This window comes from Agelaius tricolor, unplaced genomic scaffold (genome assembly GCF_023055355.1).
Source record: "Agelaius tricolor isolate 1412-34295 unplaced genomic scaffold, bAgeTri1.0.p SCAF_17, whole genome shotgun sequence".
NCBI lineage: Eukaryota > Metazoa > Chordata > Aves > Passeriformes > Icteridae > Agelaius > Agelaius tricolor.
This window is the reverse complement of record NW_027269277.1, coordinates 8,200,367-8,225,931: the sequence shown is the minus strand read 5'-3', so window position 1 is coordinate 8,225,931 and position 25,565 is coordinate 8,200,367. Positions and strand designations below refer to the sequence as shown.

The 25,565-nt window shown below is 49.6% G+C and overlaps 1 protein-coding gene across 4 annotated transcripts in view; it reads right to left on the bottom strand.

Annotated features, from left to right (window-relative positions):
* DOCK11 (dedicator of cytokinesis 11) overlaps window positions 1–25,565 on the bottom strand; it is a 79,928-nt gene that overhangs the window by 44,153 nt on the left and 10,210 nt on the right. For all 4 annotated transcript variants that reach the window (XM_071442338.1, XM_071442339.1, XM_071442336.1 and 1 more), the window contains exons 2-15: window positions 17,346–17,462; window positions 17,032–17,121; window positions 16,285–16,367; window positions 15,338–15,407; window positions 12,963–13,058; window positions 9,669–9,803; window positions 8,485–8,662; window positions 7,970–8,049; window positions 7,508–7,591; window positions 5,505–5,645; window positions 3,276–3,485; window positions 2,821–2,943; window positions 1,748–1,830; window positions 153–275 (exon numbers count right to left, since the gene is read on the bottom strand). In XM_071442338.1, coding sequence (XP_071298439.1) covers window positions 153–275; window positions 1,748–1,830; window positions 2,821–2,943; window positions 3,276–3,485; window positions 5,505–5,645; window positions 7,508–7,591; window positions 7,970–8,049; window positions 8,485–8,662; window positions 9,669–9,803; window positions 12,963–13,058; window positions 15,338–15,407; window positions 16,285–16,367; window positions 17,032–17,121; window positions 17,346–17,462 — 1,613 coding nt within the window. The remainder of the gene's footprint in view (window positions 1–152; window positions 276–1,747; window positions 1,831–2,820; window positions 2,944–3,275; window positions 3,486–5,504; window positions 5,646–7,507; window positions 7,592–7,969; window positions 8,050–8,484; window positions 8,663–9,668; window positions 9,804–12,962; window positions 13,059–15,337; window positions 15,408–16,284; window positions 16,368–17,031; window positions 17,122–17,345; window positions 17,463–25,565) is intronic.

The following is a 25,565-nucleotide window of genomic DNA, read 5'->3' as shown; positions in this document are numbered from 1 at the left end:
TGAACCTTAAAAGCTCAGGTGCTGAGCACATCATCAGCACTTTTTGCTACCCTCCAAATATTTTAGAAATTGCCATCTCATGCTTACACTTAACTGTTTAAAAATGTATGTTAAATGTCTGCCTAGCCCCTGCACCAGTCTCTTGCACTTACTTCTTATACTCAGCTAAAAGCTTCAGCATATCTTCATTTGAGAGTTTGCCACTGTCTTGCTTGTACAGGGGTGAGAATTTTCCATCAGCATCAAGAGTGCCCTGGGAGTCTTTGAAAACTGGCCTGCAGAAACAAAGAGGTGCATTTTCTAAATGTTGGTAAACACACAGACAATGAGGTCTCTGACACATCTGAAAGGCAGCTCATCAGGCAAGGGCTTCACTGGCCTCTGACTGCTCCCAGTAGCACAGACCTGACTGTTCTCCCACCCTGACCTGGTGCTTAGACCCCACCCAGGCTGCAGCTCTCACATGAAATCACATAGGATATCATTACCCATTCCCCCCTCTCCAGCCAGGCCAGGACACATTCAGCCCATTTCCAAGCCTGGTCCACAATCACAAACACCCTTCCATCCCCTCCCACTAACACCTAGTGGTAAAGCACCTTCCCACTTGCACATGGGGTCAGAGCACAGAAATCCCCCTAGGAAAGGAGAGCACAATAAAAACCAGTTTGGGGACAGGCACCAGCTTCCTCCTGGAGTCAGAGCAGGAGACTGGACTCTGCCCTGGATGAATACCAGAATCTCTGCCCTCGAAAATAATAGGTGTCTGTGTATAATAACATTAAAGCATCTGCACTCCATTTCTGTGCAAGCACTTTCCTCTGAGACCCACAGGGGAAATGTTCCAGGGATGCAGAGCTCCCTGCACCAGCCCACTCAGCTCCTGGGTGTCCAAAGGCAGCTCTTTACCCAGCAGGAACAAACCTGGAGCCAGCCTAAGCCAATGCCCACCCAGAGCCCACCATTAGGGGAGGGTCCCCTTGGCAGAGGGCTGAGTGCTGGCTGCCAGGATCCAGCTGCATCCCAAAACCAGCATCTCAAAAACGAGCAGCCAGCACCACAGGAACACCCAGTTCAAGAATAAACATTGCAAGCACTGTACCCTCAAACTCCAGCCACTGTGACAGCTTTCTGTGCTCCCATGTCATTCCCAGCACCAAAATGCAATTTAACACTAGGAGGCAGTAGATGAACTTGCCTTCCTCTGACTGAGATTTAAGAGTTAGCACGGACATACTTATGAGTCCCAGTAAAAGAATAGCAAGGGAATGGGATCACTACCTCCAGCCATTCTCAAGAACATTAATTAAAGCAGAGTTTGAGACAGAAAACAAACCCATCTGATCACCACTGCCAGGCTGGGAAGGCCTCTGCTCTCATCCTGTCCCTGGCAGTGGCTGGTGCCAGGAGGGAATTTCTGCAGTGATTCCCTTGGTAGCATGGGATGGTGTATTTTGTCCCCAGCAATGTTCTGCCCTGACAGCAGTAGCTGCAGGTCAGTAGGAAGGTTACTGCCTTCCCAGACCTAGCACTGTTTACTTTTTAATATTTTGTTCCTAATTCTAGATAGAGCATTTCAGGTCAATCCCAATTCCTTCTTGGGAGTTGGAGCCAAACTCTGCCCTCAGCTGCAACCTCACTGACTTCAGTCACTTGGCCCCTTTCCTAAGCATGTCCCAGGTCACTCTGAGCAGCAGCAGCAGCAGCTCCAGTGTGGGCAGAGCCCAGCCCAAGGTGAGGCACTGACCTGGCAGCCCAGCCGAAGGGCATCCGGTACTGCCCCAGACGGCTGCACACCTGCTTGGCCACCTTATGGACCTTCTGGGCAGTCTGCAAAACACAGAGAGGCAGGTCAGAGGTGCCAGGGCTTGATGCTGCCCCAGAACAGCAGTGAAGGATGCTGCAGTCTCCAGGGAGAGCATCTCCCTGTCTCCTGCAGGCACCAGTGCAGCTCACAGACATCCCTGGGTGTCCCTTCACAGCACCCACAGCTGTCAGTCTGCAAAGCAGCAGCAGCACACCTTGTGGGCAGTCATGTTAAACCTGCTCAGGATTGAACTGCCAGGCTATTTATCAGTGCTCTATTTGCCAAAAGGTGTTAAGTGTACTTTCCAAAACTGACTGCACTTGGCTCATCCTATACAAAGTGTGCCAAGGGAATGCCATCATTACCAGGTATCCTATAATTGACTTTTCAGGAACTACTCTTGACTGGCTGCAACAAGGCAGCATCAGCTCCACATGGATGCAGAGACTGAAGCTGGTGGCAAACAGTAAAATCCTCCCTTGGATGTCAGGAAAAATTTCTTCACTCAAAGGGTTGTCAAGCATTGGAAAGGCTGCCCAGAGAAGCTGTGGAGGTATTTAAAACACATGTGGCTGTGGTGCTTAGGCACACAGTTCAGTGGTGGAGTTGACAGGGCTGGGTTAATGGTTGGACTCAATGATCTTATAGGGCTTTTCCAAGATAAAGGATTCCATGATTCTATGCAGACACTTCATTCTGGAGATGAAGTATCCTGCTTGTTCCTGTCAGCCCAGCCCAGGCTTTGGCTTGCTGAAGTGTAATGGGGAAAGGTCTGGCCCCAAATGCTTGGCTCTTTCCAATCCTCTGCCTCTCCAGGGGAAGGAATCAAGTCTCCCAGGACAGCCCAACTGAAGCCAGCCTGGGAACAGTGCAAGCAGAATGAACAAAGCCTGTATTTGCCAGCAAGAAACTGAAGAGCTGCAGAACAGCCCATGTTTCACCCCCTCCACCCCCTGCAGCAGCAGCAGCAGACAGCATCACTCAGTTGATGCCCCCATGGCGCCAGCCAGTACCTTCCCAGGGTCTGAGTTTTTCATGTAGGGCTCTGCACAGTGGGCAATGCTGCCCTGCAGCACCTTCTCCACTCGGGCCACCAGGAAGATCTCTGTGTGCGGGTTGGTCACGGAGAACACCCCCTGCAACAGAGAGGCAGCAGCTGTCACACAGCAGGACCCAGTGTGCACCACAGGGTCTGGCCTGATCATCCCACTGCCCCTTCCCACACCCCACACACCCTGCCCTGGGGATGGGCCACAGGGGCTCCCCAGACCTGAGCACGGCCAAGTCTTGGAAAATTCTCCCTGCGCTTTGCCCATCGCTGCCAGCGAGCCCTGCACGGCAACCTCAACACTGACTAAAACTCAAGAGAAAAGCTGGCTTCTGGTTACCCCACAGAGCACAACACCACACTTCACAGTCACTGAAGGCCCCAGCAGTGACACAGAAGGGGAGAAGGCGAGGCACTGACCCGTTTTATGTAGCGCAGGCAGGACTCGGGGACGCCGTGCACCAGGCTCTGCCCAGGGCCCTGCCCCGGGGCTCCCTCTGCCCTGGGCTCTGAGCCCTCCTGCAGCATCTCCCGCACGCAGGGCGGGTTCAGGTCCACGTGGAAGTCAGCTGAGATCTTGCAGTTACTTTTCAGATCGAATAACGCCAAGCTTAGGAAAAAGGGCTCAACCTGGAAATTGGATTGAATATCTGTGTCATAAAAAATGCACAGCACAGGCTCAAGAGTGTCAACAGCACTGCTCTCCCTGACAAGGAAACTGGGAACCTTCTGCTCCTCTTTGTTCCTTTAGTTTGGTACACCAGCATTTTACAGAACTGTGAGATGTAGCCACATTTCTCTTCACAGAGAAAAGCGAGGCACGACTTCCCAAGAATATTTCTGAGATTCACATTCTCTGAACCTCAGAGAAAGGAAAAACAACTCTTATCTCGTTTGCTGTGCCTGTGTTGTGCCAAAGTAAAATGCAACATGGAGATTGTTTACCCAAAGTGATGGTGTTTTGTTTCCTTGGCCTATGAGGGCCAGGTGTGTGTGTGTGTGTGTGTGTTGGGACTGTTGGGTGACAGTCACAAGATTCTGTGCACTTGTGTGCAGTTGAGTGCTTGGCAGATTCAGTTTAGATGTAATGTAATAGATGTATTATAATGTAGAATAACACAGTATAATAAAGTAACTAATTAGCCTTCTGATAAGATGGAATCCTCCTCATCATTTCTCCCTCATTGGGGGCAAAAAATATCCACTATAGTGACACACAATCCATGTTTATTTGCTTTATGAATATACAGATCCATTTTTTCCTGCACCTTCTTTCATTTTGATCTAGTCAGTTTGAATAAACTTACATGAAATATAAAGAATGAAATCCATGTTTTTTACCTAAGTGGTAAACTATGAAGTCAGGAAGATGAGCTCAATTTATTGGAATATAAGAATATAATAAGAAGAAATCAGCTTAAGAGTGTTTATTATCACCTACTAAAGATCACTGTATTTATTTTCCAAAGTCCAGCAACTCTGGATGGCTCAACTGTGACACTCAAAATGCTCCTCAGATGCTATCCCAGGAGGAAAATTAGCTTTCCCAGCCAGGAGAGCTCAAATACAAGGCTGACACTGCTGAGGAAATGCATGTGCAAAATCTGCCAACTGCTTTGTAGCTACTGACCTTGACAGCACCAGGCAAGTGGCAATAATTCATGTATTTCTAATTCAAACATCCTAGTAGGCGTGCATCCATGGAAAGATAAAAATGCAGGCCTGAAGGTAAAACTGTAGCATGCCCAAGACATTCCAGCATGACTTGGAGGCATTACATCAATGCTGAAAATGTGCTGATTAGGTCTCACTCTGGACCTGATTAAGGATGAATAACAAGAATCTTTGCTATTAGCAATGCATCCATCTGCTGGGAGTTACAGAGCCTGGTGTTGTGTCTCAGAGCTGTGAGCTGCCAATATGAAACCATCACAAAAAAGCCTTTGTGATTCTCCCAGGCATCAGACAGGGCAGCATCAGCAGAGATGGGGCAGTGCTGGTGCCTCTGCCTGCCCTGTGGCCTGCACCCCTGCAGAAAGGGCTGACTCCAGCCAGACCAAGCACAGGACGTGACAGCAGGGATTTGTTTTGGGGGGAAAGACTGGAGGAGACTGGTCTGCTCAGCCCAGCAGAACAAAGGCTGAGGTGAGATGTGATAGCTGCCCACAGACATCAGAGGCTCACAAAATACAAGGGTTTTTAGGCTAAGGCACAACTTTGACACAATAACAAATGCATATAATAAAGTGCTTGTGAATAGAGTTAGGCTGGGAGTCAGAGGAAGGTTCCAGAACAGGGAAATCCCTTGCCATTAGGGGAAACAAAATAAAACACAGCCATGAGTGGTTTGAGGATGGAGCCTAATCATTTACCAGCAGGACTTTGACAGGGATGCAGAATTTGGCAGACACACAGTCCCCATTCCCTGTGCCCCTGAAGCACAGGTTTCCCAGCAGGCTGAGGCACATCAGCTCAGACCCTGTCCCCAAACGTTTCTGGACTCTGGGCCAGCAGTCACTGCCTGTCCAGGTCCCACTGGTGCTCATGGCAAAATGGGATCGTTTTAACCCCACAGGTTAATTAGCCAAGGCATTTTCTTGCTGGTGAGAGGAAAAAGGACAAAGCAGGACATGCTGGAGCTTCCCTTACATTGGTGGGTCCTTCTTCTGCTCTGTCACTCAGCTGAGCAAGGAGGTTGAGGGAGAAGTCCTGGCAGCAAACCACGAAGCGCCGGCTGCACTTCTCCTCAAAAGGCTTCACATCTGGCTCAATCCCTGAGAAATCGAGTCTCTAGACAGCAAACAAACACATCTGGTCTCATTAAAAAAGAAAACAACCCCCTGAATAATGTCAAGGGATCACATTACTGCCAATACTATCTTTATCAATTTTTTAAAGTGGTCCTAAAGGTACAAGACATTCACAAATGAGTGTGATTTGATGGTGTTACACAGAGGTATTCAGGACATGGATTCACGGGTATGTATCAGTTTTTAGCAACCTGTTTTGTAGAGCACAGCAAACTAAACCTCAGAATGATTTCAGTTCCTTCCTGCTTTGCTGTAACCCAGGGGATCTTCCCAAACACCACTTAGAGCTCGGGCAAGAAAGCGGAACACGAGACAACAACCAGAAAAGTGCCTTCCACCATGAAGGTGTGGCCAGCTTAGAGAGGGCCCCTGTGCCTGAAATACAGACAAGGCACACGTGGGGTTGTAAACATTTCACAGTGGAAGGCAGGTGCAGCTGCACAGCAATAACTGGTATGGCTAGAAACAGCAGAGAGTGTCTGGCTGGGAAATCCAAACAGGCTCAATGATCATCACCTCCTCCCCAAGCCAGCACAGCCTGGCCTGTGCCCCCACACCCACCCTCCTCAAAGAGCAGCCACACAGCAGCCAAAGACCCTCAGCCTCTGACACACCCATTGTGCTGGGCACTGGGGACAGAGCTACCAAACACCCTAAATATCAGCAGGCATTTTTGCTTCCCTTATTTTCTTTCCATGAGGAAAGTACATTGCAGGTATACATTCCTGCTCCCAGTTTCCTTAGCACCAGGCACACGAGTGTGCATGTACCAGCACTGACTGGAGCAAAGACTCTGAATGCCTGGGGTTACAGCAGATCCAACTGACCCACACCAGAATGAAGCACTCTGGATATAGAAAGAGGGCACTGAATTCAGCCTAACCATTTGGTTAGGTAAAAGAAGTTATCTTAGATGCTCCACACTGAGCAATATTTCCATTTTTATTATCTGACTAGAATATAGGAAGCTTCTCAGAGCTTCTCTTAAAAAAAAAAAAAAAAAAAAAAAAAAAACAAAAAAAAGCACCTCCTGGATGCTTATCTTCCTTCTATTAAAGACTCTAAAGAAGTGCCAAGAGAAAAGCTCATTTTGTACACCTAAACCTTTTAAAGACTAATTGCATTTCCTTGTTAAACCAGAATGTTCTATTTTACAGGTGTGAACATGCCAAACCAGAAGGAGAACCAGAAACCATGACATATCCTGGAACAGTTCTCTAAAACTCTGTCAGCAATTGCAGCTCATTCCACTGAAATCCCACACCTGGACCCTGGCAGAGAGTTCAAGTTCAAAGCCAAGAAGAAAACAGGCCAATAGGCAATGACTCCTACTCCAGTGCACCAGACAGCAGAGGGGTTTTTTCAGTTTGTCTGTCCCTACATTTGAAAACTCCCTGAAGACTGAGGGAGTAAACTCCCCTGTAAATCCCTGCCATGGCCTTTGCCACCACTGCTCCCTGCACCAGATGTGCTGAGCCCATGCAGCACTGCAGCCATCCATGCAACTCCTCTTCTGTGGCTTCTTCTTGCAAGCATGAGAACTTCTCAGAGCTCCAGAAAACCCTGGTTTGAAATTCAGCAACATCAAGATGGATCACACAAATGCCAGCAAAGCTGGAGGGAGGCCATGTGTGGGGCTGCTGCAACTCTTCCCTGTGTTAGAGCTATAATTCCTGAGCACTGGCACCTCATTCTGCTCTCACTGGCAGGAATATGGGCTGCACTTCTGCTCTGCACTGGAAAATATGCTGCTCCTGCAGGCAAACCCTGTGGCCATGCAAGGGGACAAGGGAGGTGACACAGTGAACAAAACCTCACACTGGGAAATGTGGGAGTGTTTACCTGGACTTCTGGGTCAAAAGAAAAGATGTTTTGTCTTCCATCATTCCTGCTCAGTTTGTTTAGTTGATCTGTTTCTCTTCCATACTAGGACAAAGGAAGGCATTGATGTTAGTGCCTGGCCACACAGAGGCAAACACTCGCTGTTGGGAAGGAACTGAATCAAAACAAAAGAATTACTTTTCAGGTTGCCTTTGTGATACAAAGCACTGCCATGGTGCAAGGACACTGCAGAGATGTGGCTGTGCTGAAGGAAAAAAGCAGGCAGAAGCAGGCAACCACACTTGGAGGTGAGGAACATTCAGCCTCAAACCATGGGTGAGACAGAGAGGTGGAATAACAGAGACCCCACCAGGACCTGGTGCCTGCCCAGAGCTGGAGACACAGAAAGCAGAAAATCCCTCTCCCAGAGAAGCTGGACTGAAGTAGCTGTGGGTGAGGAGAGTGATCCTGCAAACACAATACCTTCATCAGCTCTGGATGCATGCTTCTCTCCAGGCTCTCCAGGATGTTCTCTGACTTTCCCTGCGTGCTCGATTCATCATCTGCAAGGACACCAGAAACAGATGTTCAAAACAACTGCAGGAGCAGCACTCTGCCAGAAAGCATCCTGCAGTATTTGCTAACAATAGCACAGAAACAGTTTACAGAGACTTTTCCATTCCTTGGGAGTAAGATTTTTCCATGCTTTACCAGTATCAAAGTGTACTATTACAGTCTGCTAGGTCTGTCCAAAGCAGAACTTCACAGAGCCAATTTTCCAGGAGCCTTGAAACTTTGCCATGGATTTCCCTTCCAGAAGAAGGGTCACATTTCTCTCCACTTTTATTCCTCAGACTATCATCTGTGTTATACTAAGCTCCTTTGCATGATACTGTGTGTCAGCCACAATTCCTGCTTTAAATTCAGTACAGCATACACTTCTCCAGGCATCCTGCCTGCATCCTGTGCAGAAGGGAGGTGTTTGTTTACAAACTGACCTTGCACAGACTCCACAGCATCTTTCTTCTCTTGCACCAAACTCTCAGTATTGCTCTGAATGATCTTCCTCAGAGTTACCAGCCATTCCTCCATCTCCTGCTCAGTTTCAGCTGCAAGGTAGTGGCTGTACTTGTCTATTGTCTTCAGCTCAAAGGCGTAGCGGCGCATCTTGGGACACTGAACAACAAAAACAGATTTATCTTACATTTCTCTCAACAACACAGCACCTGCCACACAGCTCCTCTCTGGGAAAGCATCCTGAGCTGAAACACCACAAAATACAAGGCAGGCACCCTCCCTGACACAGCAATCTGGCTGCAATCACAGAGGGCTTTGTGGCTTGAGCAGTGCACAGGTTCATGGCCAGCTAGTCTGAGAGAAGGAAAGCCAGACTGGAGCACAGACATTGCACCAAGGAGCAGGAACAAGCTCCTTCTGATGTCACCAGACCTTTAATGTTTACCCAGAGAAGCCAGGAATTGGATTTGTCTGACATGGTAAGTAATGCTGCACTCCAGGACACTTAGAGGCATCTATCTTTAAAAAGCAAGTGGTACATTGCAGCTTTCTGAAGCTGTGCTGGCCTTTAAACAGCATTTTCCAACCAGAAACCAAGGCAAATCTGATGCAACTTGGGAAGTACCTCCCATAGATCACTGAGGTGTGTGCATTATTGCTTTTACTGTGCTCAGAAAGATAAATGGAAACTCACATCTCTGACTCATCCATGCTGAAGCAAACCACTGGGATAATTTAAGCCACCCTGCACCACAATCAGTGCTTGCAGCTTCTGCAGAGACAGCAAGGGCAGAAGGCAGAGCAGCAATCCACTGCTGCACCTCACTCTAGCACAGCTGAGCAAATCCAGGATTAGACCTGTACAAATACCTGCTCCTAAAACCTTATGGCCCCTGAGTAGGTCCTGAATTCCCAGGATTACCTGCTTGCATGGACTCACCAAGACATAGCTCAAGAAACAAGAAGCTGGAGCAAGCAGCAATTAGAGGAGGAAGGTGCCCCAGATAATGTAATATGATTTACTCACTGGCCTATTGATCAGTTCAGCTGACCAGCTTTGGGTTAATCTGCAATTCCATGCCTTCAGACCTCGAGAGAGCAGGCCTGTCTGTCTCAGAGCCAGCAATCCATAAATCCATGCAGAGCCCACAGAAAGGATACCTACCTGAACCACATCATTGCAAGCATCCAAGAAAATGCAGCCTTTGGATTCTTTTGAAATTTTCTCATCTTTGTAAGAATTCAGAATATAGGAGCCATCTGTGAGCTGTGACAAGTAAAAATACCTCCTCTTGAATACCTGCAAAAACACAAATTCTTGCTCAGGCAAGTATTCACTCTGCTGTACATCACAAACCACAGCCATGGCTTCCACAGCTGCCCTCCCTGCAATTGAGAAAAGACTGTAACACAAAACACTGCTGACCCTGGAGTGTTCAGATTCACCCATTTTGAATATGGTTTGCTTTTACAAAGAGAGAATTCCATCATCTTCTTTAATTTTAATGCCCTTGTTGTTATTGTAAGTTTGCCCATCTAAAGCAATGCCCCAGGGCTTCCAGCTCATCTCTCAGCTGGCTCCAGCCTCATTTATCTTTACAAAGCAATGCTGCACAGTAAATTCAGATCAGCACAGTACTTGAAGATCCATCCCACCCTAAAGCAGGTATTTCCAGAGCCTTTTTCATACAGACCTCAGACTTACAAAGCAATTGTCTGGAAAACTTAGGAACAGACATGTGGAAATTCCTAGCACTCAAATGCAAGCCAAGGGACAATGCAATCCATTCAACTGCTTGGGTTTTTTGTGGCTTTGGGTTTGGGGTTTTTTTATACAAACTTATTTTCATGAACTGGCTTTGGCTTAGTGTCCAATTCTTACATCAAAAAGCAGTCATTTCAGGAGAATTGTCCTTGTGTTTGTACTACTGATTTTCATGAAGAAAAAAAAAAGCTCTCCAGTATCTCTGAACACCTTTCTTCATGCTTGTCAGCCTAAAGCTACTGGACTATAATTCAGGAGACCATTTTGGCAGCAACTGTGGTAGCACCATATGCTGTAAGGAGCAGGGTGCATTTCACTGTTGCTGGGTATCTGTGTGAGCAGGATCATGAAGGAAGGCAGGCCAAGCAGCACTGCAAGGATTTCTACTGTTCTGTCTACCTGGAAGATCTATGAATAAACACAGCATTTTTCATGCCACATGGGAGATTACAAGTAATTTCCTGTTTCTATCATTACTGACACCAGCACAGGTTCAGTAAACCCCCTGGCTTGCAGAGAACTGGGAGGGAGCCTCGTGCCCTGAACCATAAGCCATCCCTTCTGAGAGTAACCTCTGGCCTCATTTGGATGATAATTAGCTGTAGAGATGCTCCATGGGCTGTTGAGCTTTAAGTTTTATAAGATTTAACTAAACCTTTAGTTCAACAGAGCATAAAGACACATGGAAAGCCAAGGATGTGAAGCATTAACCCAGCCTGAACACTGATTTAGCACTTCACTGAAGCAATCTCAGGAATTCTGGCAGTGGATGCCACAGAAACCCATGACAGATCTCTCTCTAGATATTACAGGGTTGATATCCCTTGTGGTTATGGGATTTCATGCTAAACAGTTTGCATTTGCTGAACTCTGTTCAAAAGCAAATGCAGAATCAAACAGCAAACACTTTTCCTGTGATCTTCCCCCTGTGCAAGCACTGCTGTCAGAAATCACTGTCAGAAGAGGAAATTAATACTCTAAACCTGTGGGCAGAGGGAACATCCCCTCTGATCAGGCTACAGGGGCTGCTGGTGAGCACTGAGATGGCAGAGGGAGGGCTAGAGACCTGGGGAAGTGCACTTGGGCAGAGAAGGACAGAAGGACAGTCCTGGTGCTGTGGCTGTAGCACAGGCCACCAACACATTGCAAACCAGAGAGGGAGAGCTGAGCCAAACCAGGGCACTTCCCTGCACAGGAAAGGGTGCTCTGAAATAAAGGGTGACAGCTGCAGCCTAATGAGAGTCTGCTTGTGGCTCAGCTCTCCACAGAACACACTCTGCACACACTTAGCACAGTGTGAGACACCAACAGCCCAGCAGAGAAGCAGCACTGATGAGATGGACACACCACAGCAGCCTCTCCATGTGGTGGCAAGGCTGAAGGTGGCCAAAGTCCTCAGCCAAAGTCCTCAGCTTCCTCACATGTGCCTTAGAGGTGTTGCTGATTATGTGGTAAACCACAAAACTTTCCAAGAGGAGAACCCCAGAATCACAGTGCAGTTGAAAAAGAGACTGCTCAGTTTTAGTTCTGGACATGAGGAGTTTTCCTTAGTAATTACTTCACTTCCCTTTTTTCCTCTTCCTATGATGCTCTGTTTCAAGGGGAAAAGCCATAAGAAATGTGACAAATCATCCAGATAACTTAGGAGACCCCTGGCTCCAAGACACAGCTCAGAGAACAGCTCCTGATCCTCAGTACTTTGACACCAGAGCTTCACTGGAGACCCTGGATCTTATAAATTGAACTGAAGCCAGTGCAGTTCAGGTAACTTCTCTGAAAGGCAGGGCTGAGGTGCAGGGCACTGAGACAGCACCACCAGAGCTCAGGCTAGAACAGATCCAACTGACTACACTGAGCACAGATGACACCACCTCCAGAAGTTTCAGGAAAAAAAGTTGCTTTAAGCTTGCTTGGAAAAGCAGAGGATCAGAAATTCCTTTTCTGTCTATCACCTCCAAGCCCATTTTAAAACTCAAATTAAAATTAGCCCTATGAACAGTCCCATTCCATTTCCCCTGGAAGCATAAATCATTGAATCAAGCCTTGGAACAGTTAGGCTTTTTGAGATTATTTTAACAGATCCTTACAAACTCCCCAACATTCTCTCTTTGCTGTGACAAGGCAGCTGCATGGTGGGACTGCAGAAAGGCTCATTGCCATAGCAAAAACCTGTGGTGGAACTCCTCAAAATCTCTGCACAATCTGAGCAATGTCACACTGGATTATGAAGAGCAGAGAACAGGAGACAAGGCAGCTGTTGCTTCCAGGTCAGTAATGCTACATCTCTGCAGTAATATCACCCCTGCTTTAAAAGCAAAGATTTATCATTTTATTTTAAAGCTGGCCTCTCTACATGTTTCCAACCAGCAAGGAAACTGTAAATTCAGAAAGCTGTCTTTGCAGGGCAGCTGTTTCCTCTCCTGGGCCTCAGCTGCTCGTTCAGAAAACAATCTTGCTTTACTAGAACATGCTTCACCTTTTGGTCAGCTTGCCTGTCATGGTGCAACGTGCATTAGCCTTACATGCTGGGGAGGGGAGGGTCAGAAACTGCTGCCAGACTGGGTTTTCCAGCCCACCATGGATACAAGAGGGGCAGATGCCCATCCCAACCCAAATCCAGCCATTGTGCTCCTGGGAGCTTTGGAGATGTGGCCTGAGCTCCACCTCATTCATCACTAACTGCACCAAACTCACCTTCATGGTAACAGTGATGGTGCTGTTGACATTTGCTTTGTGCAGCCAGCCCTGCTTTATCACACCCCCCTTCTGGGAGCACAGGGAAGAGGAGTCCTGAAAGACAGCAAACAACCATGAAAAGAGGTCAGGCAAACTGTTTCCCACAGGAAATTCCCCTTGGACAAAGGGATTTGTCCACCGTGGAGAGCAATATCATTTTAACTACAGCAATACAGTGACATGTAGAATGTATGTGCAACAGGTACAGTTATGCATACAATGCTACCACAAATAAAATAAAATAAAATAAAATAAAATAAAATAAAATAAAATAAAATAAAATAAAATATCAGGGATATTCCTTTCCAATAAAGAGGTAAAACAGGCTAGACTGTCACCTTTTAAAAAAGAAAGATTACATCTATTCTGATAGAGCTGCACAGTGATTTTGCAATGAGGCCTCAGGCTCTTATGCAGGATTTCAAAACTTGGGGAAGATGGAAATTTTCAAGACAGTCTGTTTAGGAAGTTGCAAAATGCAGAACTCTGAACTTTTCCTGTCATATCCTTTTGTCATTCTCATATTTTATATTTCAGCAAAAACCACCAAACCCCAGTAAAATAACTGAAATGTAACTGGCTGATTTCACATTTACCAAACCACAAAGTTTCAACCCAACCAGGCTGGTTTTGGCACACCAGATGGGTTCCACCTGCTCCTGTCCCATGGTCCCAGAAAGAGAGAATGGCTCTCCACTCACACCTAACCATGACCTCCACCAGGGAGAGAAATGAGAGCCCAAAGTGCTGAAAAAATCTGACCCTGGGGTTCCCAGTGCCTCAGCAGCAGAGGCAGCCCCAGCCTGCCCTGCTGAGCCATGAAGGAGCTGCTTTACAGAGCCTGCTGCGTCCAAAGGGGCAGGGCTGCACTCTTTTCATGTCCAGCTTCCAGAGTAAATTTTCTGATGCTTTATTTCCCTGGGTAAAACAACCTATGGTCTCTCCTTTATAGTGGTTCACCTTTTTTCATCAAGAGATTTCTTTTACTTGAATTTCCATTACACAATTCTAATGCAAATGCTCTGTCGGGAAACTGTAACAGAATCCTTTAGATACAGCCATGCCAAAAGATACAAACCTCACAACATCTGTGAAAGCACTTGCAATGCTCTTCCACAACAAACCTCAGTAACTTCTCTTGTTTGAGGACTTGGGACACTGGCCAGAAGAAGAAAGGTCTCCATATTTTGATAGAGTATTTTTGTCCTTTTGCTTTTTTGGAGGCATGCTGATAACAGTGCATAGCACTGTCTCCAGCCCAGAGCAGACATTTTTTAAGAGGCAGCACCTCAAGTTACTGATGCAATGCAAATTAACAACATAGCTAAAAAAAGATTAAGGCCAAACTTGACAAAACATTTCCATTTACAAAGAAGCTAATGCAGTCCAGATCTGAGGTGTGCTGGGACATACCCCAGTAATTTGAGAAATGTGCATGAAACAGCCCCTCCAAATCTTCAGCTCTGCAACTAAGTTCCCTTTTCCTCTGTAATTTCTCAGCAGCAACATATTGGTGCCATGGGAATTTTAAACAGCTGGGCTAAACCCTTCCCTCTGTAAACAAAAACTTCCTAATACCACGTGCATGGATTAATCTCCACGTGGTACTTGAAATAGAGAAACACTGCCCATCCCTTCTGTAGCACATGTGATATTCATGGGCAGGAAACCTGGCATCTGCACCATCCAAAATAACCAGCAGGTCTGAGATGTCCCTGCTGGCAGAGCCCCCAGCCCACCCCCCAGAGGAGCTCCAGGGCTGCCAATCCTCCCTGATGCCAGCTGAGCACAAGATGCCCCCTCCAGAGGGGCAAACACCTCCCAGCACTGGCACAGGATGGGCAGAGCAGGACTGACACACTGTCAGCAGGGTGGGTCAAAGTGACTGCTGAAAAAATGCTGCTGATTATGTGGTAAACCACAAAACTTTCTAGGAGGAGAACCCCAGAATCACAGTGTAGCTGAAAAACAGACTGCCCAGTTTTAGTTCTGGACATGAGGAGTTTTCCTTAGTGACTACTTGGCCTCCTTTTTGTCCTTTTCCTGTGATGCTCTGTTTCAAGGGAAAAAGCCATAAGAAATGTGACTAATCATCCAGATAGCTTAGGAGACCCCTGGCTCCAAGAGATTATCATGTCATACTTTGGAATAAATCACTGCCACACTTTTGATCCCATTTTCACAGCAGAAAGCAACTCACCAGAAAACCATTCCTAGGAACTGAATTCTGGCTTTGCCTTGTGAAATTAACTTTTTAATGTATTCCTGCTTTTTTAACAGGAATACATTAAAAAAAAAAAAAAACCAAAACAAAAAACCAACCTTCTCCTTACCTCATCCTTTTCAAAGTCTTCATCAATTTCAAACACATGGCTTGGAATCTTGTCTGGCCTAAAGGATTTGCTGAAATCACAACACATTTTCATGTTTAATGAATGGAACATGAGGGTTGTATGAGCCAGCAGCTGATGCTGGATCCAGAAGCAGCAGCCAAAGTGCAGGCTACAGAGCACAGAAGATAAATTGCAAGAGACCTACAGCTCCTTGCAGCTGGGGAAAGCTAAGTTCTGAGTGCATTTCATGGAAATTAGGCACAAGCAGTCTGTAATTAGCTTTCTCTTGTTAGCTCTTGATTCTGCAGAGTTTTTGCTGACTTGCTTTTATGGAACAAAGAGAGAGCACTCTGGTTTATCTTCCATCTTTATCAAAAAAGAAGCAAGATCAGACTACAAGATTATTCAAAAATGTTAACATTATTTGATGAGCAGTATGACTCCATTGCTGCTTCACATCCCCTTGAGACCCTCAGAACACACCCACTACACCCAATTAAGAAGAAAAAGCATTTAACAAGCTTGCAGCACATGAGCAGCCTGGACAGGGGTCCAGACATGCCCAGAGTGTGGGCAGGGAGCAGAGCAGGCACCATCACACAGGAAATAACAATCCAGCAGAAATCTGAGATGGATGTGCCTGTCTGAAAAGCCCAGTTGGCTGTGGAGCTGGGAGCACTGGCACAGCACTGGCACAGCCCAGCTTTTCCAAGCAGAACTCCCCAGCACTGGCAGCCCCAGCAGCAATAGCACATCACCCTCCCTGAGCTGGGCCACAAGGATAATCTGCCTGGCCTGTGTGAGGCACACTGGAACATCAGCCCAGTGGCACAATGGGGCTCCTGTGCAGGCACTGCCAACACTATTTATCCTGCCATGGGTCTGGGCTGCAGTCTGTCCTCATCCTGTGATCACACATCAGCATTCCAAGGGAGCACGACACTTACCATGGCAACATCCGAAAGTCTCCTGAGTATTCCTCATATTTGTAGTTCACCACAAACCAGTCAGAGCTGTAGGTTTTAATGCACTGAAAGGAAAACAATACAGCTCTCAGAAAGCTACAGCAAGCACAACAAAGCCCAGCACCAGTCTGAGAGGTTACACACTGCAGGGTGAGGTAAGCACAAGTGGGAAGGGAGTGGGCAAGGCTGCTTCACTTCCTTCATGTAGCAATGCAGAATTCCATAAGGAACCTTTTCAGCACAGAGACAAAAATCACACAGCATCTGGCTTGCCACACAGCTACAGATTTTGGATTTACATCACTCCAAGGCTCTAAAAATGGAGTAGGGATATGGGAGGAGACTGTTTTCCAGAAGGCAAAAGTTTTCTGTCCTCAGAAACACAGCACATCTAACTCAACACAACCATTGCTTTTTGTTCTGCTGCACTTGAAGGGAATGGTCCTGGAGAGCAGCACTTCACAACAAACCCACAGCACTCCAGATGCTCCAGGGAGGTTGTGGATCCCCTTGTCAGGCAGGTGGTGCAAAGCCACACACCTTGGCTGTGTCCAAAACCCACTGCAAGGACACTCTGTACGTGAGATACCTGTGAGAACTCTCCTGTGCAGCAGATCGGGCAGGGCTGCCCACAAAGGAGAAGCCAAGGGAGCTGCAATGCTGCAGATCAGGAGCTGCAGCTGAGCATCCTGTCCAAGGGCCATCAAGGGCTGAAGGCTTTGTCCCTACCTCTTTGACAAAGAGACTCTGAGCTTTCTTTAGAGCATCTTCTGGCACTGTTGACTGGACAGTCCTTCTCTGTCGGCTGATGACTGAGATCTGCAGGAAAAGGAGAACAATTTTTCAGCACAAACTGCATCTTCAGGGCTTGACACTCACTTTAAATAAATGTGGTGGGCCTAAGCCACCAGTGGGTCATTTTGGTTTTATGTGTCAGTAATGCAGCCAAAATTAACATGTGGTTAGTGGTGGAAATTTTCCAAGGTAAGCAGGACAGGAGATGAGTGAGCCTCCAACATGGGAAAGAGCCAGAGCAAACTCACAGACACATCCTCAATTGGAAATATCAGGAGGTCCCGGAGGGGATCGCTGTAGATCTGAACCCTGCGCTGGAGGATCACGTTCTCATAGTCCAGGGGTTCCACCACTTTCGTTTTTTCCTGCAGGAAAAACAGATTATGAAAAATATTACACATGTGTAGCATCTAAAATAACCAGTAACTAACATCTTGTGCTTAATTTCAAACTGTGTTACCACTGGACTGCCCTTTACTCGGCACTCTGATGCTCCTGTGCTGCAGGTCACCACTGATGAGCATGGTTTGCAGAGAGGGAGATGAAGGGTTAAATTTGAAGCAATAAGCTATGGGAATAACAAAGCACTGTGCTGCTCTGTCTCAGCACAGTCTCTAATTTCCTAATGGAGCAAGAAAGCCTCCTGGACAGGCCATTGCTTTCTTTAACAGCTGCAAGATCCAGCATCGTTATGTTTGAGCAGCTCATCTGTATAGCTTGGCAGAAGCACAGGAAGGCTCCTGCACTGGCTCTGCTCAGCTCGGGGCTGGCTTTGCTTGAGGAGCAGATGAGAGCTGTGCTCTCCTAGGAATGAGGAGAGCAAGGCTGCAGCTGCCACTGCCAAAGCAGGAATCTCAGCCCCTGGAAGGAAGAACAGCATCCCTCTGGAAAGACAGGAAAGCCCTCTCCATAAATCGCAGCCCAGACACAGCCAAAGGCCAGAGCCCCATTTTATTCTCACTTACATTTCAGGGAACAAGAGGAACTTCTCCAAAAATCCCTGGAGTCACGAGCAAAAACTATTAGGAGAGTTTCATTACATTCCTTATTGTACCAATTTTGTCTGTGTAACAAGTCCAGAACCCAGTAAAATGAGGAAAACAACTTCTGAAGCAGGCAAATGCCATCTCAGCAGCCCAGCCTGACTTCAGGTTTCATCAGCAAGAGTCAGGGTCTCAGCACTGCATTGTGAAAATCAAACTTCACAACAAAAGCCAACCAATGACTCTGTATAGGAGTGGTCACAATAAAACATGAACCAAATTCTGACCCATCACCTTTGTCTTGTTTTGAACCTCAACCAAAATCCTGCTGCTTGGCCCTGCCACAGACTGTTTATGAAGGCCCTGCAGCAGCACGTGGTGCCATGTGCCTCTGGACAGGACATCCTTGCAGGACAACAGCTCTCCCCTCTCAGAAGAGGAACATCAGATGCTTCCCCATGGGCAGCACATGTTACCCTCCAGGAAAATGGCTTTTCTGGGATGAACTGCTCACCATGACTGGAGTAAAGAGGAGACCAGTGCAAGATCTCTTGCTGAACACAGCACAACCAGCAGCTTAAAAAAATGAGTCCCAAATGAGGATTGAAAGCTCAGCATTGTATAACACCACTGGATAAACAGCCACACCAGCTTGTTTGAGAGCCTAAACAATTCAGTATTTTCTGTGACATGTGAGATAAGCAAGGAAGTCAACATTGCTCTTCCATAACCAATCCTAGCCAAAAGTCCTGTGCCTGTTCTGTGCCTTCGGCTCCTGGGATGCATTAATGAAACACATCTTGCCTTAGACAGTTTTGCATTTAAATGTTTCCTTCCCATGCTGTAGAAATCCAGTATGAATTAGCTCAGTTATCTGAAAAAAATTCCCTTCTTAATCACTCCCTGAAAACTTTGCTTTACTGCTTGCACAGTCCTGAGAGGAACCTCACACTCCTCAGATTACCAGTGAGAAAGTCAAAGGTCAGGAGCAGAGAGCCCAGGCTGGCTGCCAGGGCATCCAGGGAGCTCCCTCAGCCATGAGGGATTTGGGAATGGGGTGACAAATGCTGCCAGTCCCACTGCACACAGAACTTCTTGATTCTACATCCAAGACCTGAGCTGTAAGGGATTTATTAAGAAAAGAAAGAGTCCATCTGAAAAACAGGAATATGAAAAACCCAACAGGTAGACAGAGAAAAGGAGCTCATTTACTCTCAGTCAGTCTCATGCTCATTAATTGCTTAATTGAATTTGGTTAATCACCTGAAACACCAGTCTTATTTCAGAACAGCACTGTGCACTTCTCAAAGTCGGCCAAGCTTTGCAAATTAATGTGAATTAACAGGACACCCATTTGCAGGCCTGGGGCCCAAGGCTTGCCCTGCCCATGACAGCAGGCAGGGCCCCACAGGACAGGCAGCCAGCTCTGCCAGCCTCTGATTCACTGCACCAATCCTGGCAAAACTCAGTAGCCTTGCTGGGTTAAAGCAGTGCCATGACCCCGAGAACTCACACCAGGCCGCCCTCACCTCACCCTGCAGCAGCTGTGACAGTAAATTAGAGTCCCTCTGTGAGCCTTCCACATCTCCTTGGAAATGCAGACCTTCCAATCACACTGTATTTTCAGTCCTTTTATTGTTTTGCAACATGGTCCTGAAACTAGGACTGTGTTTCTAAAGCTGTCCCTTTAAAAAGCTGGGGCTTTGATGACATTTCTTTTCTAGATCTGATACCTCTGATGACCAGCAAGACAAAGTCCTGGCAGTCATCCTGGTGGGATTCAATGACAGCTGAAGGGTAAGGGCTGCAAAGCATCCCAGATCCTCACACAAAATATTTGGAAACTCATTGAGCACTGCCTACAACAAATACAAAAAAAAATCCATAAAGGGTTATGGATTTTAAAGCCCTTCTAGTGTGGTGGATGTAATGATATTGGAAAAAACGTGTGGTGCAGGCTGTGATCTATATCTGACAAAGCAGTGCCAGGCCCTGTGACCTGCAGGGATGGAGGGATGTGCACTGGCACCCAGAAGGGCTCTGCAGCACCCAGACAGGCATTTCTCCTCTGGGGCTGTCAGAAATCCAGTCCTAGGGCTCCCTGCCCCAGGCTGTGCCAGTTCCCTGTGTCAGCAGCCCTGTGTCCATCCCCTGCAGCCCAGCACTGACCATGCTCACACCCAGCACACCACCCTGTCTGTTGTCTCTGAGGCAAAGCCAGAGGATGTAGGTCAAGCTGTTTGTCAGCAAGCAGCTGCTGAAGGAAGGATGTGGCTCCTGCCAGCCATCGAGGAAACAAACGCCTCCCTCCACCCTAAACTGTGCAGGCTCCCAGCAGGGCCAGGCAGGCTGTGCCCCGGCAAACAGACCCTGCAGTAAAACAGAGGGTCTGTTTGCATCCCAAATATCTGTTGTCCTTTTGTCCCTTTGAGTCCACACACTCCCATCAGTCCAAAAAGGCTGGAGATAAAGCTGAAAATGGGATTTCAGTCTTAGTTTCCCTGAAGGTTGAAGTGTACCCCAGGCTCACACTGCCCAGCAGTGTCACAACAGCAGATGGCACTCACCAAAGTCATTACAAAAGCAGAGGAAAAACTATTACACTAAAGTAATTAGAGTCTTAGAAACCACAAACTCCTCCACAGGGGAAGCCAATACCCAAGTACAAAGAAATGCTGCCAGTCCAGCAACAAAATCAATCCATTTCTGCAGGAAAAAACGTGCAGTGCTGCCAAAGGCATCCTGCTCTGTGGCACACACAGCAGCTCCTGATCCGGGGCAGCAGACACTGCACTGAGATGCTCCTGAGAACACAGCAGGGACAGCCTGGGCTCAGCTGCCTTCTCCTGTAGCTCCTGTGGATGCAGCACCTGAGCACACCCAGCAGCAGCATCCAGCCCAAAGCACTGCAGCCCACTGTGCTGGGATAAAAAACAACTGAAACACCTCAGGGAAAAACAAGCATGACTTTAAACAAAGACAACATGAAAGCAGTGCACCCTCCCAGATAAGCCCACTCATCCCTCGGGCTGAAGCCCCCCACACCAGCCTGTTCCCAAAACACACACTGCTCCTTCTGTCCTCTGCTTCAGGCCAGCACAGGGCTGAGCCCAGGGCTGTGTGTGAGCCCCATCTGGCAGGGTCACGGGGCTGCCCTGGGGCAGCAGCACAGGCAGAGCAGGAGCCTCTACTGGAGTATGGAGTGCACAGCCCGAGCGAGCTGGCTGGCATTGAACAGGAAACAGAGGGATTCCTGCAACAGGAACAGGCCCCGAACACCAGCACACGGCTCTGCCTCTGGGCAGCAACGGGAACAGGCCCCAAACACCTGGGCACACCTGGACACACTCAGGGGCAGCCGGGCACACTCAGGCACACCCGGACACACTCCTGCACACCTGGGCACGCTCAGGCACGCCCAGACACACTCAGGCACGCCCGGACACACCCAGGCACAGCCGGGCACACCCGGACACACTCAGGCACACTCAGGCACACCCGTGCACACCCCTGCACACCCGGGCACACTCGGGCACACCCAGGCACACCCGGGCACACTCAGGCACACTCCTGCACACCCGGGCACACTCGGGCACACCCCTGCACACCCAGGCACACCCAGGCACACTCGGGCACACCCCTGCACACCCAGGCACACCCAGGCACACTCGGGCACACTCAGGCACACTCAGGCACACCCAGGCACACCCCTGCACACCCGGGCACACCCGTGCACACTCGGTCACACTCAGGCACACCCGGGCACACCCGGGCACACCCGGGCACACTCCTGCACACCCGGGCACGCCCGGGCACACTCGGGCACGCCCGGGCACACTCGGGCACACCCGTGCACACTCGGTCACACTCAGGCACACCCGGGCACACCCCTGCACACCCGGGCACACCCGGGCACACTCCTGCACACCCAGGCACACCCGGGCACACTCAGGCACGCCCGGGCACACTCAGGCACACCTGGGCACACTCGGGCACACTCGGGCACACCCCTGCACACCCAGGCACACCCGGGCACACCCCTGCACACCCGGGCACGCCCGGGCACACTCGGGCACACCCGTGCACACCCGGACACACTCAGGCACGCCCGGGCACACTCAGGCACACTCGGGCACACCCAGGCACACCCGTGCACACCCCTGCACACCCGGGCACACTCAGGCACACTCGGGCACACCTGGGCACACTCGGGCACACCTGGGCACGCTCAGGCACACCCGTGCACACTCCTGCACACCCGGGCACACTCAGGCACACCCAGGCACACCCCTGCACACCCGGGCACGCTCAGGCACACCCGGGCACACTCGTGCACACCCAGGCACACCCGTGCACACCCCTGCACACCCGGGCACACTCAGGCACACCCGTGCACACCCCGGCACACCCGGGCACACCCAGGCACACTCAGGCACACCCGGGCACACTCGGGCACACCCGGGCACACTCAGGCACACCCGGACACACTCAGGCACACCTGGGCACGCCCGGGCACGCTCAGGCACACCCCTGCACACCCGGGCACACCCGGGCACACTCAGGCACACCCGGGCACACCCGTGCACACTCGGTCACACTCAGGCACACCCGGGCACACTCGGGCACACCCGGGCACACCCGGGCACACTCGGGCACACTCAGGCACACCCGGGCACACCCGGGCACACTCGGGCACACTCAGGCACACCCGGGCACGCCCCTGCACACCCGGGCACACCCGGGCACACTCAGGCACACCCAGGCACACTCCTGCACACTCGGGCACACCCGGGCACACCCGGGCACACTCGGGCACACTCAGGCACACCCGGGCACGCCCCTGCACACCCGGGCACACCCGGGCACACTCAGGCACACCCAGGCACACTCCTGCACACTCGGGCACACCCGGGCACACCCGGGCACACTCAGGCACACCCGGGCACACTCGGGCACACCCGGGCACACTCAGGCACACCTGGGCACGCTCAGGCACACCCGGGCACGCCCAGGCACGCCCAGGCACACTCAGGCACGCCCGGGCACGCTCCTGCACACCCGGGCACACTCCTGCACACCCGGGCACACCCGGACACACCCAGGCACACTCAGGCACGCCCGGGCACACTCCTGCACACCTGGGCACACCCCTGCACACCCGGGCACACCCCTGCACACCCGGGCACACTCGGGCACACTCGGGCACACCCGGGCACACTCGCGCACAGCCGCTCACCCCCTTGCACTCTCCCCTACACTCCCCCCCCCCCCCCCCCCCCCCGGCCCTCCCACTGCAAGCCCCGCTCGTTCCGCAGCCCCTGCTCGGGCCGGTCCCCACATCCTGAGCGGTGCAGCCCTGCCCCGTGTGTGCAGCACATCCCAGAGCAGCCAGAGACACAAATGGGGGCGGTTTTTAAAGTGCTGGTTGTTTGGAGCAGCTGAAGAGAGGAGGAGGAAGAGGACAGATCACATGGATGTGTGCAGCTGCCTTAGATTGTACAACGGCTCCCCAAAACTCAGCCCCCATTTTACAGCCTATCTATTTGCTGCCTCACCTGTTGCAACCCTGCAATGCACGTACATGAAAGCCAGGCAAACGCCCAAATTTTAAACTAAATAACAAAGGGCCAAGTAGGTGAAATGCACAGAAAATGAGAGGAAAAGTCAATTTGGAGAATTGAAAGCTAAAGGAGGGGAAGATGGAGGCATACAGCTACCCTTGGGACACACTTGTCACAGCTAAAATCACATTACTTCTGAGACTGGCAACACTCCAGGGCAGAGAGATCACTCCCCACTGCAATGCACAATCAAAAACAGCAGAGAGAAGTCCCCACTTTTTTATTTTGCTCAAGAAACCTGACTGTACATGAGAGAATTCAAATGATGCCTGGAAACTGAGCAAACTCACTTGGCAAACCATATGGGCATGTGGAAATGAGCAATTTCTATCCACAGAAAAGCTTTTCCACAGCCAGGATTCAAAGATCAGGTCAGGAAAAACTCACATAGTGTGGCCTTTAAGAGCTTTTTCCTTTTAGTATCACATTTGTGACTTTTTCCACCCCCAGCTCCTGCACTGCCATCTGATCCCATTACACACTCACTCAAGCTTGCAGAAAGGCTGCAGAGCTCAATTTACAAAAGCTCAGATTCACTTCAGAGAAGTCATCACTGCAGACTGCTGGGCATGAGAAAGAATCATCAAAACCCAGGAACTCTGGGCTTGGCCATCCAATGTTCATGGAAGTGCCATAAACCTCTGCAGAGCCAGAATAAAGCCTGAGCCCCAAGGACTCTGCATTCAAAACCCCAGGAGAAGGGAAGAAGAGCTCAGGGAGGAAGGGCAAGCAGGGAGACACTGTGAGTCAGCACACATGGCAGCAGGCACAGCACAGGGCTGCCCTGCTGATGCCAGGAGGTTTGGGCTTCTCAGCAAAGCCACATTTTGGGAAGAAATCAGCAGGGAGGCAATGAGGCAGCTCCCAGCAGGTGATGGGGAGCTGGTGTCCACGAGCCTGCTGCAAAGCCAGCACTCAGCTGGATGCAGCAGATGCACAATGGTAGAAGCTCAAGGGTGAAAAACAGTCCATAAAGCTGGGTATGAGCAGGCCAAAACTATTTTTACACTGGCCAGAAAGAAGGAAGCATAAAAACACAAGAAAAATGTCCAGACAGGAATCCTGGCTCTGCTGAAGACACCAAAATACTGAGACACCACCACAGCTGCACCTGGGACAGGTGAGAGGGGTGGGCTGTAAGGTGGGCATGCAAACACACAGAGCATCCTGTGAAAAGGCAAGGGAGGAAAACCTCACCAGAAAGAGGAGAAGCAGGGGAGGAACGGAGAGAGAAGGGACTCAGGAGCTGGCCCAAGGTGGTGCAGGAGAAGGTAGAATGGAGGATGGGGGTTTTACCCATCTGGGGATGGATCTGTGCAGGGACCACATCATGGGAAGCAAGAATTGTGCCAAGGTTGGGCTGTGTAGCTGTGAGAGGCAGGAGATGGGGTCAGGGAGGCCAGGAGGGGCTGGCAGAGAAGGTGGGCACTGCAGGCAGGAGAGGAGCCCCAGGGGCAACCAGGAAGGGAAGAAGGAATTGAAGGAATTGGTGAGGAGAAGGGGCCACACACACAAACAAACACACACAAACACACACAAAGACACACACACACAAACACACACACACACACAAACACACACAAACAAACAAACAAACACACACAAACACACAAACACACACAAACACACACACAAACACACAAACACACACACACACACAAACACACACACACACACACAAACATCAACACACAAACACACACAAACACACACAAACAAACACACAAACACACACAAACACACACAGAGCTCAGAGCAAGGCTCTGCACAGCCCTCCAAGGCAGCAGCACAGCAGCCTCCTGAACAGCAGCACATCATTGCCAGGGCTCTCATGAGACAGGCCCTGGCTCAGAGTGCACACATC